General features: G+C 38.0%; 1 protein-coding gene across 1 annotated transcript in view; it reads left to right on the forward strand.

Annotated features, from left to right (window-relative positions):
* The window catches only part of LOC120717610 (cholecystokinin receptor), a 32,326-nt gene extending 19,667 nt beyond the window's left edge, over positions 1-12,659 (forward strand). Inside the window, exons 4-5 of the mRNA XM_040005750.1 lie at positions 1,301-1,428; positions 3,745-12,659. Of these exons, the coding sequence (XP_039861684.1) occupies positions 1,301-1,428; positions 3,745-4,283 (667 nt within the window). The 3' untranslated portion in view covers positions 4,284-12,659. The remainder of the gene's footprint in view (positions 1-1,300; positions 1,429-3,744) is intronic.
* Positions 12,660-12,913: the final 254 nt, after the last annotated feature.

The following is a 12,913-nucleotide window of genomic DNA, read 5'->3' on the forward strand; positions in this document are numbered from 1 at the left end:
GTGTGTCTACAATGGTGAACGTATTTGTATAAACCTCTGGAATATCAATGTGCAGTCGTCCCTCGGCGGTATGTGTTTCTTCATGAAATGGCTGATTAGATGAGTACCTTGGGAATTGTTAAAAATGGAAAGGTCATTGGTCTAATCTCCACTTGAGACATTATCTCATCAGTCTCCCTGCAAGACTTTTATTATTATTATTATTATTTTATTTAGACACACAATACTGTGTGTCTCAAGCCTGATTTCTTTATATTTTGCTGGGGAAATGAGAAATAGCTGCAGTGATTGATTGAAATATGACCAAACATACATGGGAATACAGCACATAAGGAAAAAACAGAGTTTGCACAATTCTAATGAGCTTAGAAACAAACATTTTACTTTCTTTTCATTTCTATAAGTAGTCTTCAGTCTCCAGGCTTCGTGAAGGACATTCCAAAACTGTGCAAGTTTTCAACTAATATCTTTGGCAATCACCTTGTTGGTGCCAAACTTCTAATTTATGCCTGTCAAACTGTGCTAACGTTGGCATTTTTCATACATTCAACCAAATAAATGGGAACAAATTATATGCTTTTGCAACACGGCTGCTTGTAACAAAGGCCTAAAGATATAATTTAAAATGGGGGCTTTTTTGCTCATGGTCTGTTATGTGTAGCCACAACATTCGTTCATTCTTTGAGTTACATTCCTTTTCATAGGTAGGTATTTGCTGGCTTAACAAAAAGAAAGAACAGAAGAAAGAAAGAGATTCATTAAGTACCAAAGACAAACTCTGAAAGACCTTCAGAAAGCCTGGAGAACTAATCCTCAAGAGACCACTTAAAAAAATCCTTGGAAAGAAGGATTTTTTTTCCATCAGTGTTCAGATTTGCCAACAGGAAAACATCCCTGTTTTGTTAAATTCACTCACTGTAACATTTGCAGGTGTGTAATTGAGAGCCGCCTTCAACCTGAGTGTGGCGCGACCCATTAGCAGACACCGCTCATGTAATAATGCTGTATATGTACAACTGCTATAAATTTTGTTCCAGAACTACTGTCTTTACTTGTTTCCATTTTTATCCAAGTTGTGTTTTTATTTCTGGTCCAGGCAACAAGCTTGTTGGATGTTAAAATGCTCAAATGCAATGCTTTGCTGTGACCCAACAAACCAACAGGCAAACATACAAAGCACGTGATGAATGCGTTACTCATAAGATATATACAGACTGCAACTCAGTACACGGAGTTCACGTGTTATTGTTTTTTTTTGTCCACTGTGGTTGGATTTTTAAACTTCTCGTCTCTCTTTTAGGTACATTCTGCTGTTGCTTGTACTGTTCGCCATTCCAGGCGTGATGATGATCGTGGCCTACGGTTTGATCTCGAGAGAACTTTATCGAGGCATCCAGTTTGAAATGGGCCATAAAAAAGATTCTTCAGGTGAGGCCATTTACACTACAGTACTTATAGAAAACATAAAAGAAAACATAAAGAAAATAGTAAGTTTGAATTAAAGCCATGTGGTTCCAAGAAAACAACAATAAAAAACAGAGAAAACTACAGCAACATTTAAATCGGAATCAGAAACAGAGAAGGTTTATTAATCTCAGTTGTCATAACAGCATGCACACGACATACGGCATAGCTATCATATAAAATGAGGCAAATGTATATAAATGTAAATACATAAATATAAAAAGGACACGCATATTAACACTTATGTTTTGGAGAAAAAGAGCAGTAATTCAATACATGGACAGGTGAATCAATGTGCCATAACAACAATTTTATTTGTATTCATACTTTTTACACTTTTAAACTGAATCGCAAAAATATTCATTGAAATGATTTGTTAAAGGAAGTAAAAAACGTCTTCATATTAAATGTTTATATAGAACTTTTGTTGGTCTTGTATTTCAGTTCATCTGTGTGTGTAGCCCCAGTATACAGAGAGTATACTTAGTATTTTCACTAAACAGTTAAAAGCACAAAATAGTCGAATAGACAATGGACTCCAAAAACAAACACAAAGTAGATGTTTTTTTTAATACATTGACATTTTATGAGTAATTCAATTGAGTTTTTTATATGATATAAATGAGTCAGATCAGTCAGTGCTCTCTAATTGACTTTACTCTTGTTTTGATTTCACTGTTGAATGAAACTCTCTGTTACTGAATGCCACAATTCTTATCAGCTCATACCAAACAAGTTCGAACCTTACATTTTTTTTCTACAGGGTTTGTGTGAATTATGAGTTTTTTTACAAGAATTTCATTAGTGCTACAATTGCTGTAGTGTGCGCAGGCTAAGTGAAACATAACCTTTTATCGGAATACGAACTCGTGTCTGGGGTGATAGCAGCACTGACTGTCCTTGCTGATGCTCCATTAGAGGATGGATTGGCTGGCAGCTGCAGGCATGGACATTACCATCTGTTTGCTCTCAGAGAGAAAGAGATTGTACAAATATAAAAAGAGTTTTTGGAGGAAAACAATATGGATTAAAAACAAACAGGGAAGGAGAAGAGATTGAAAAATTGCATCTTACCTCACAGACTGCAAAACTGCCTCTATGAAATGTGTTTAATAATCCAGCAGGTGCTTTACAATACCAGATCTTGTTTGTATGGGGTACCTTGAGGCTTTTAATTCTGAATCCTCTTTTATTATTTCTTTATAGAGGAAAAGCAAGGTTTTCAAATTGCTTTATTGAATTGTAATACCCCCATAGGCTAGTAAGAATTACTTGCTAATATTCCATCTATGAAGGCAAGAAGTTGCTCTTTAAATGACTCCAAAATAACCTTACACAGGAGATAAAAGATGATTTCCCAGAATAAACTATTCTTAATGCGATGGCAGAATCACTCTGATATCAAGACCATTTATGTTTAACAACGCTGACTTGTAGAAAATGTATTCCTTCACAATTAAATTGATTTTCAAATTTTAGTTTTAATGCAGTCGGTGATTGGAATCATTTGGACACACAAAGCCATGGGTTTGTATTCAGAAAAAAACTGTTTGGTTGAGGTTATTAAATGATTTAATTAAAAAATGTAAACAAGCACTTTTTATTTCAGGTATTTGCAAACTCGTTCTTCTCTAAACGGAAACAACATTTTTCCCTAACATTAATCAAGTGCTGTAAATGTCTGAAAGTTTAATAATGCCGAAGGCATCACAAGTGGATACAGCACTCCATTATAGGATGTTTGTGATTTTATTGCTTTTTTCATTATGTTGATGTAATTTCCTTCCAACGACGTGGCAATTTAGTTGCATAGAATAAAACATTATAAGGTGCAGAGGTGTCGTTAAATGATTTAAAGCATGCCAGAAGAAGGCCCCGACATGAAGTACAGACAGATGGATTCTTAAAGTAATACACAGTTTTATGTCTATATTTTCATTGCTACTGAGTGTGCAATCATTTGGAATAATACCTATATCCAGTATTTTTATTGTTTTAATTATGTTCTGTATTTTTGTTTTGTTCCAGTGGTTTGCCATCAGTTCACTTAAACCTTCAAGTAGTGTCTGTCCTTTATGTCTTTGTGTTTTGAATTTTAATTTGCCTCTGATATAATCCAGACCCATCCCCAAAGGGCAGAAAAGGCATAAAGTATCACAAAGCAGGAGCACCGCTCAAACATTAGAGGATGAGGTTTTAAAGAACTTGGCTGAGAATTTGTTTTTATTGCATTTAATTAACACCAAAATACTCTCTCTTTCACCCTGTTTGTCATTTCAGACGTAAATGGCCTGACCTCTACTGTGTCTGCTGGCAGCGATGATGGAGACGGTTGCTATGTGACTGCAGTCCAGCGGCCGCACACGATGGAGATGTCTGCAATGGCTGCATCAGGCAGGGCGATCAAGGCAGAGAGGCCACGCAGCAACACATCAGAAGCCAAGCTAGAGGCCAAAAAACGAGTCATTCGCATGTTGGTGGTGATTGTTGTCCTGTTCTTTGTCTGTTGGATGCCACTGTACTGTGTCAACACCTGGCGGGCTTTTGATGAAAGCTCTGCCACACAGACGCTCTCAGGGGCCCCCATCGCTTTTATCCATTTGTTGTGCTACACCTCCGCCTGCGTCAACCCGATTATTTACTGCTTCATGAACACACGCTTCCGCAAAGCTCTGCTCGCCACGTTCTCATGTTGCATTGCGCCTTGCCATCGGCGTCGTCATCGTGGGCTTCGGGACAATGAGGAGGACGCTATGGCAACAGGTGCGTCCATGTCCAAGTTTAGTTACACTACTGTCAGCACTATGGGAACCTGTTGAGGGAAATGGATTCACAACAATTCAAAAAAGACAGCTACAGAGGCAACATGAGACCCAACATCCCCCCAGCTTTTTGTTTTTAACACGTGCTCATAGGGACATTCATGTGAAGTGAAAAAATATGCCATGTGATGTAGCAGTATAGAAGCTTCATTTATGACTGTGAATAAAATTATATATCGATTATCTTAAGAAACCCAGTCTTAAGTGTAAATACCTCCATGGCTTTTATGAAAAAGCACAACACCAGAGTATACAGTTATCTGTTGTAGACAGAGGCAAATTGTTTGCTTAGATATTTGCTGCGTGGATGTTAGTGGTTGGCTACATGGTATGTGAGACAGTCTTTATAACTAAATAGTAATTATGTAGCTATAACAACAAAACCATGATTTGCTATGTAACTTTAAAACTGTGTTTGATGTTTTGCAGTCAGTTGCTGGTTGTCTGTGTTAATGCTGATAATACATTTGCCTTGTGGACAAAGTGCCTGCTTCTAAATTGAATGGCCTTTATTGTCATTGTAAATATGTACAAGGAAACTGAGATGTTACTCTGTGGTGCAACGTAAAAAAAAACGGACGCTCACTAAAATACAGGATTATAACTAAAACGTACAATAAAATCTAGGATAAATAAAGATCTAAAAACCTGTATAAAATATACAAATCTGTATGTACATTAATAAATGAAGTGCGGGTGCACAGGAGCCAGATGGGTGGCGCACTTTTATTGTTTTTTCTCATTTGATTTTTATTGCATGAGAGAAGAAACTGAGCTAAAAGCCTGCGTGAGTGAAGTCCTTGATGATGTTGGCAGCTCTGCTCAGGTAGCATGAATGGGCAATGTCCTCCAGACTGGAGAGGGGGCACCCAGTGATTTTCTCTGGAGTACTTTCATATCTGCAGCCTGCATACCACACCGACATGCAGTATGTTACCAGCCTCTCATTTGTTGCCCAGTAGGCCACCATCAGCATCCTGTCTGTGTTTTATCTCCTGTCCTTACATTTTACAGTCCTCAGATATGAAGACCTCCAGAAACTTGAATGTTTGTGCCCTTTCCACATGAAGAGAGTTTTATAGTTTGTTGACTAGAATGTCTCTAATTATGATATCAAATGCAGAGCTATAGTCACATAGCTCCCTCGGTGTTCTGGGTGGTTTATTGCTGTGTGGATTGCTATGGCAATTGCCTCTTCTGAGGATCTCTTAGCTTTGTAAGCATGTGGATCAGGTGTGGGAGAGGGGCGGCTTTTCATGTGATGCTTGGCAAGCTTCTTGAAGCATTTCATAATCACAGCCATACAGTAAGTGCAATGGATCTATAATCATTCAAGTCCACAGAGACTGGCTTTTTGGGAAAAGGAATTATAGTGCCTGACTTGACTTTTTCTAATACCCCAGTGAGCTGGTTAGCAGATGCTTGGAGTACTCTCCTTAGCACATGTCTGACCTTAGCAAATATCCCACATCCTGTTCCTGCAGTGAGTCTGTTGTGGCCTCAAACTGGATGAAGAAACCATTTAGCTCCTCCACAGTGATTCACAATGATTCACATTCACAGTGATTTTATGCTGTAACCCTTGCCAAACCCTCCAGGAGCCGTTATGTATCAGGTGGTCCTCAGTCCTGCTCTTGAAGGCCCTTTTCATCATCTTTATTCCGCTCTTTTAGATTGGCTCTTGCTCTGCTGTAACAGGCTTTGTCACATGTTCTGAAGAAAGTGTTGTGGTTTTTGAAAAGTGTTTGGACGTTGCTTGTCATCCACAGTTTGTGATATAAAAAAAGCATTCCTCCAGCTTGGTTGAATAAATCCCAGGTTGTGTGATCAAAGCAGTCCTGTAGCTGTGATTGAGCCTCTTCGGGCTGTGATCGTCTTCATTCCTGACTTTGACTACTTCTAGCAGCAAATGTTGCAAATGTCACATGCTGGTAGAAGTTGGGGAGTACTGTTTTAAGACACCAGTGGTTAAAGTCGCCCACATGCGGGTGACTCAATGGATGCGCTGCTGTTTGATAATGATGGCATTAGCATCAGGTGGGATGAAGACAACAAAGACTATCACCACTGAAAACTAAATATTATATTTACCAAATATTATTTTTCCTCTAACTATTGAAGTTAGAAGTGTAGTTTAAAAGTTCTGGAATACTCTTAAGCTGCAAATATTTACCAGATGTTATAAATTGCTACATGGCAAATGATAAATGTGTGGGTTGTTATGTGATATTCATGTCATGACATAAAAAAAAATAATCAAACGAAAAAAAATATGTAAGCCCAAGCACAAAAAAGATGTTTCTTTTATGTTCTTGGCCTCTATTCTGCTCTTTATGGAAAGCATTTTAAAAGGCATTTTATCTTTCTAAGGTAATAAATTCCACATATCATATTATAAAAACTTAACCCTCCTGTGTTCATCTTAAATTACTGAATATTACCATAGATATAATAAAAAATAGCAAAAGAACATAATGACTGATTCACTTTTAGAGATGGTCAGTGGCTATTGAAGGGACTGGAATTTTTGGAACTTCTGCAATGGCTTAATTTTTTAGCCCTAGAGTTTGCTGCTTGATGTAAATATGGTTTATCAATATCATTGCAACTAATGCTTAAAATGACATAGTAGCTATAGCACCAGATATTGCTCCTATTGCTGAACTGCATTTGTAAACCAGTCTGTTAAGTGCAATGTACAGGTACTTCCCAGAACCCTCATAATCTATCTATCTATCTATCTATCTATCTATCTATCTATCTATCTATCTATCTATCTATCTAGAGAGAGAGAGCGAGAGCGAGATACAGGGAGAGCGAGAGCGAGATACAGGGAGAGCGAGAGAGAGCAACAGCACACTTCCTTTTATGTATGTCCTACAGTGGGTACAGTGGGAGAGCTACTTTAGGGCACATAATTTTATCAGCTGAAATCTCAGCATGTATAATGTAAAATATAGCAAATGACAATATTGTTGACACACCCAGACTAGCCTAGTAAATCTTACTGAGACAACTCTGATCTCACATGGACAAATTGACAAACAGAACATTACAGAGATCCTCCATGTGTCACTGCACGCTCAGGCCCCATCATCATTGAAACTCAAGAGGCAGACATTCATCTACCCCTCTGACAGTGTTTGAGCTCTACTGATTTCCACAGGGACATTTAGCTTTTGTATGTATATCTCTGATCTAAAGTATGCACACGAAAGTGATGTCACGGAAAATGAATTATGTTTTTCAGTCTGATCTGACAAACTCATTGTTAAATCTTTGTAAAGCAGACATTCCTCCCTTGTGAACACAGATCTGCCGCTGCACTGAGCAGCAGACGGGAGATATTTATGCATCTGCTGGTGGTGTTTCCCACATTAGAGGAGCACTTTTGTTCTGGAGAATTATAACAGACTTATTTCCCTGCAGTGTCAAAGAGGTTGTTATGCCTCACTCCCCAGCCCACCGCATCTCATCCATCAGCTACAAACACACACTCCAGCTCAATTATGAATTTGCTCGCAACCAGTTACGGACAGATGCCAATAAATACTGCTTTCTCCCTTCACAGCAATTAAAACTGGCCATGAAAATGAATCTCATTCTAAAAATAACTGTGATAACAAATAGTTTGTGCTTGGACCGCTCATTAGTAAATTTCACTTACACACAATCTAAATGTCAGTGTGAAGAAGAGTAAGTGTGAACAATGTGTTTTTTATGGCCTGTTCATCCAGCCTCAGCACTGTTCATACAGTAGAAATATTGTTCTTGTTTTATGCACTACCACAGACTTGTATTAGATTGAGTAATCAATCATGTTCAGTCAATGGGTTGGCCTTTATAATGTGACACATTCTTTAATTATCATGCCAGCTACACATCCCCCTCTTCTCCTTAAAGGCTATACAAACCTGTAAGTGGTTGCATTGATTGACTTCTCTACCATCCTCGCCTCCTCTTGCTTCAGCTTCTTATTAACATGCATGACGATGGCACATACCCTGCTCCATGCATGACAATAGCTTTTTCTTCAGCCTTACTCACTACATGTCTCTGCAGTACATGACATTGGGTAATTCTCCAATGAACTCTAGCTGCTGCTTGCATTTTAGAGTGGTTCCCTTATATAAAGGTGTAGCCATTTGTTACAATAAATGTTGGGATATTGACACTAGTGTAGCTGACGCATGGTGCAGTTGTGCTCAGGGGAAATGCTGCTGAAGAATGATAAGAATACTGTCCACAGGTGTTGCACAGGGACTCTCTGGTGCACGTGGTTGACAGTTTGAACAGTGCTGTAATTGTTTAGTGCAAGCAAAGCTGCCTGAGAAGTAAATTTGCCTGAGTGGGCAGCGGAGGCAGGGGCATTCATGGCAAATCTGCTCTCCAGCCGTAAAATGCTGATAAGAAAATAAAAGTAAAAATTCAATCTCTGTTATCTGAATGTTAAATAAATGTCTGTCCAGATTCCCAACTGATATGTAAATCTTGGCTTTGCTATGATTAATATCACATTCAGCATTAAGATAACTAATTATTTAAAAAAAATAATAATAATAATGACACAATAAGGCATTTTAACATAGTTTTTGTTTCTATTTTAAATAGCTCAATACATATAAATGACCAGCAGCAGCAGCCATAGTCAGTGATAAATGACTATTTGGATGAATTGAAAATTGGAATTATTGAAATACAAAGTTTCAGTTATAAATTATTTGGCAATTAGACTCAGGTGAAGTTACATAGCAAAGCTGCGTCTGATGATGGATGATGGGAGGAGGTAGAACTCCTTCAGTCTTGGCGCTGGTGGTGGTAGCAAAGATGAAGCAGGTGGAGACTTGGACAAGAAACTGTATCTTGGCAGGATGAGGTGTAGAATGACAGCAGAGCTGTGAGATTTAAGGATAGCGAAATACTGATATTTTGCATACATGTATCTAAGCATGTTTTGTCTGAAGTAACTATAAATGAACTATATTTTCATCATGAAACCAGACAAGCATCTGTCCCCTAACCCTTTCTTAAGTGTCTTGTGCATTGTCTTTACAAAGTTTAGCAAGGTTAAAGTCATTGTGAGGAAATAGAGGTACAATTGAACTACTAGTGTTAAATGAGATTTTAATCATTCATTCAAATAAATGTTTTAACAACAAGCCAGAGAAAATCATTCTTCAAAGGATTTCTTTGAAATTATAATGAGGGTTTGAAATTTACTTCATTTGTGTGTTTGTGTGTAAAGATTATTTATACATTCAATTTTGCCCGAGAAAAATAACAAATAAAAACAGCAAACTAATGTTGTCGCCCTAATCATGAAGGACATTCCCTGACTAGTTATATTTGATTGTAAATCATAATCAGTTGAATTACAGGATTTATACTGTAAATTTGGGGCCGTTTGGTGCCTCAGAAGGTCTGGAGCGCCAGGAAACATTATCATCTTTGCCAGACTGCAAAACCAGATTTGCCATTTTAATTGCATTATCTTATAAAGCAAGGAGCTCATTTATGACATAACAAACAGTTTAATATCTTTAAAGGAAAAAAGGAAAAAAGTTGAAACAAAAAAAAAAAAAAACGGAAAAACACACTGCTGCCCTTTTTAAAGCTGTCACAAGCATCTTTGTTGTGGAAAACATCAACATGAACAGACAGTCATCATGCACGTGCACAGCAAGCTGCAAAAGGAGTTATGTTTTAATATAGTCTTCACTGTTACAGTGTATTAAATATGTATTAGTGATTTTTGCTATCAGTATGATTTATGTGGAGCACAGAAATCAAGCTGTACAATATGATTAAAGGTTGTGCTGTCTGAAAGTTAAGTATTCTGGGAATAGTTTCATTAGTGTTGATGTTTACTGTCTTGGGGGCAGATTTTGAATTAGTGCAGCTATTTTGACGTGAATGTCAGCGGCAACATGTGAAGGCATAAAAAAACCCTTTTAGCGTCACGCAAATACAAGCGCAGTTAGCAGAGTTAGCTTGTACACTATTCTCAGTTGTCAAGTGTTTACATATAACAATGAACTGTTCTTCGTTTTGTGATGTTTTTGTAAGGGAAACTGCTGACCGTGTCTCTTGGTGATAAATAGTCGTGTCCCATGCTTCTGAGCAACTCGTTCAGGCCGTAGGCGTCTATGGGGTGAACAGAGATGAAGGGTTAGAGATGCATACGAAGATGCATTTAGATTTACTTGAATAGTCACAGTTGCCAGGCCACCATTGCCTTAAGAGCTTTTGGAGAATACAGTAGCTGTGTGTGTGCGCGCGTGCGTGCGTGTGTGTGTATGCGAATGAGTAATTCATACATTTGCTGTGTGTACATGTGAGTCACTATTGTTTGAGGCAAGATGAGAGCTGAAGATGAAAGCATCTGGCAGTGTTGGAAAATAATATGGATAATGGTGAATGTTGTTTATACGGAGAAATGTAGGTGTTGGCTAGAAATCCTCTTCTGTTTGTGGTAAATAGTGATGAAAGATAACTTTTTGTGACTCTTTGTTGCATCAGTGACAACTTTGTGGAAACAGTTATGACGAATATTTAATTTGGGTTTCTTGGCTACTGTTTGTGATGCTGTCTTAACAAATATGTGCTGCTGTGACACTGCAGTTTGCAAATGTGTAATTTTTTCGTTCGTGTTTTTGCTCTAGATGGAGGAGGTTCCCTCGGTACCTCCCTTATGACAGTGCAGATTCTCTGATTGTCATTGCAGCTGCGGTTCATTGTTTTTGACTTGTCAGACACAACAGATGTGCTCTCTCGGCATGAGGATCATCTGATAGGCATTAGTATATTTTAAATATGTTGAATATGTTTTCAGGCTGCTGCAGCGGCTCAGTAAACTCATGATCCTCATGTCTGGCAGATCCAAAATACAGCCCTTTTCAGACATGTAATATTACTGCCTTCATTAATCTGCTAAGGTGAGGGCATGCCATCATTCCTCCAATTCAAACATAATGTATTGTACTTTGCTCTGTCCCTAGCTCTGATATTGTTGCCCTAACTTAATGGAAAAAGTAGCTGGGATTCTCATTCACACTTAGATCCTTGCAGGTAAAAAGGAGTGCATGTTTGAAAGGGGTTTTGTCTCTCCTGGTTTGTCTCTATTTCTAATGTACACACAGTGTTAAATGTGCATGTACAATTTGGTCATGTTAATGGTTGTAAATTGCTTTAGATTTTTATGTGCAATGTCTACTAATCCAAATAAAGGTTATATGTCAAATAATATCTTCTTGTTCATTCTTGAATGAATTTGGTGTTATATGACAATTGCAAGTGACAGTTTCTACACATTAGCAGACATTTTAAAGGAGCATAAGAGGAAGGCTTCATCTGAGTCATTCTAGGCCTCACTGTGCAGGTTTGGTTGCTTTTAACTTTTAGGTCTGAAGTCGCACTGAAATTTGAGAAGGTAAAGTGCACAGGCGTTTGCCCACCTCAGTTATTTGCCTCCTTGGTAGTTCTGATCAGAGTGGTCTTAATGGAAAGCTCAATGGTGGCTGTTTTACCTACCTGTATAGCCTCTCTCACAACACAGCCAGCACATGGGATATAAATATATCTTCATGCACTAAAAAACAGTGGTTCCCAATGGTGTGGTGAGGCACACTGGTGTGGCTGGGTATTTGATGTCAACCATACATTATTACTGCAACTGCATTCAAGAATGACATTTAAACGTACTCATCTGATTAAGAGAAAATGATAATAAAGGTTGTTTTCTTATGTGTCATTAGTGCTTCATCCAGATGCTGCCTTTCTGTGACAATATACGGTTGAAAAGAACAACTGATGATGTGTCAGATGGCGTGGAGGTATGCCTTAAAATTCTTGCATGACTTTTGGAGGTGCCTTGGGTACAGAATGGTTGAAATCCACTCCTATTTAAAAAAAAAAAATGGTGTTACAAAAACCTTCTATCACATCTGTATAAAAATAGACTCTGTACATGAAAGCCAAGCAGAGACGTCCTCATTTAGCACCTTTAATAGACAGCACTCTCAGTGATGATCTGCAGCCTCTTGGCAGCATTTTAAATAACTGAGTACATGAAGAGGTACTCACTCCAAAATAGTGTCATCCTAAAGTTTAGTGCCCTGGATGACTATTTATGAAGCAAGTGCTTGTTAGGGATATTGGTGCCCTGACAAGAATAAGCACCTCTGGCTAATTTAGAAATGAATAAGCATTTAGGCCACAAATCATTTGGAGAGATTTCAGCCATCCAGTCTTTTCTCATGTGCTGCAGACTGTGTGAGAGTTTTTGTACAAATATTATTCTAGTGGGATAAGAAAAAGACACAAAAACGGAAAGACATGTCTTTTTTTAATTGGGATTTAAGGGTTCCTGAGCAGTAGTTGGCTTATTTATGTAAAAGACAAATAAATACATAAATAATGATGTGTCCTTGGATAATGAACTAATCCTATTTTCAAAATGATGGAAGATCATTTAGTGGCTTTAAGCAACTACATTACAGGGACATGGTTTCAACAACAGACAGCCTTCTTCTTCCTCCAGTCATCACCTTAATGCAGTTCAGGTATAAAAGGTCACATTTGTCACAGACTGCCTGACTCCCCCAAGGTGGCTTGCATGAATAACTAAC

The sequence above is a fragment of the Simochromis diagramma genome, unplaced genomic scaffold (genome assembly GCF_900408965.1).
Source record: "Simochromis diagramma unplaced genomic scaffold, fSimDia1.1 OVJJ01000501.1, whole genome shotgun sequence".
Lineage (NCBI taxonomy): Eukaryota > Metazoa > Chordata > Actinopteri > Cichliformes > Cichlidae > Simochromis > Simochromis diagramma.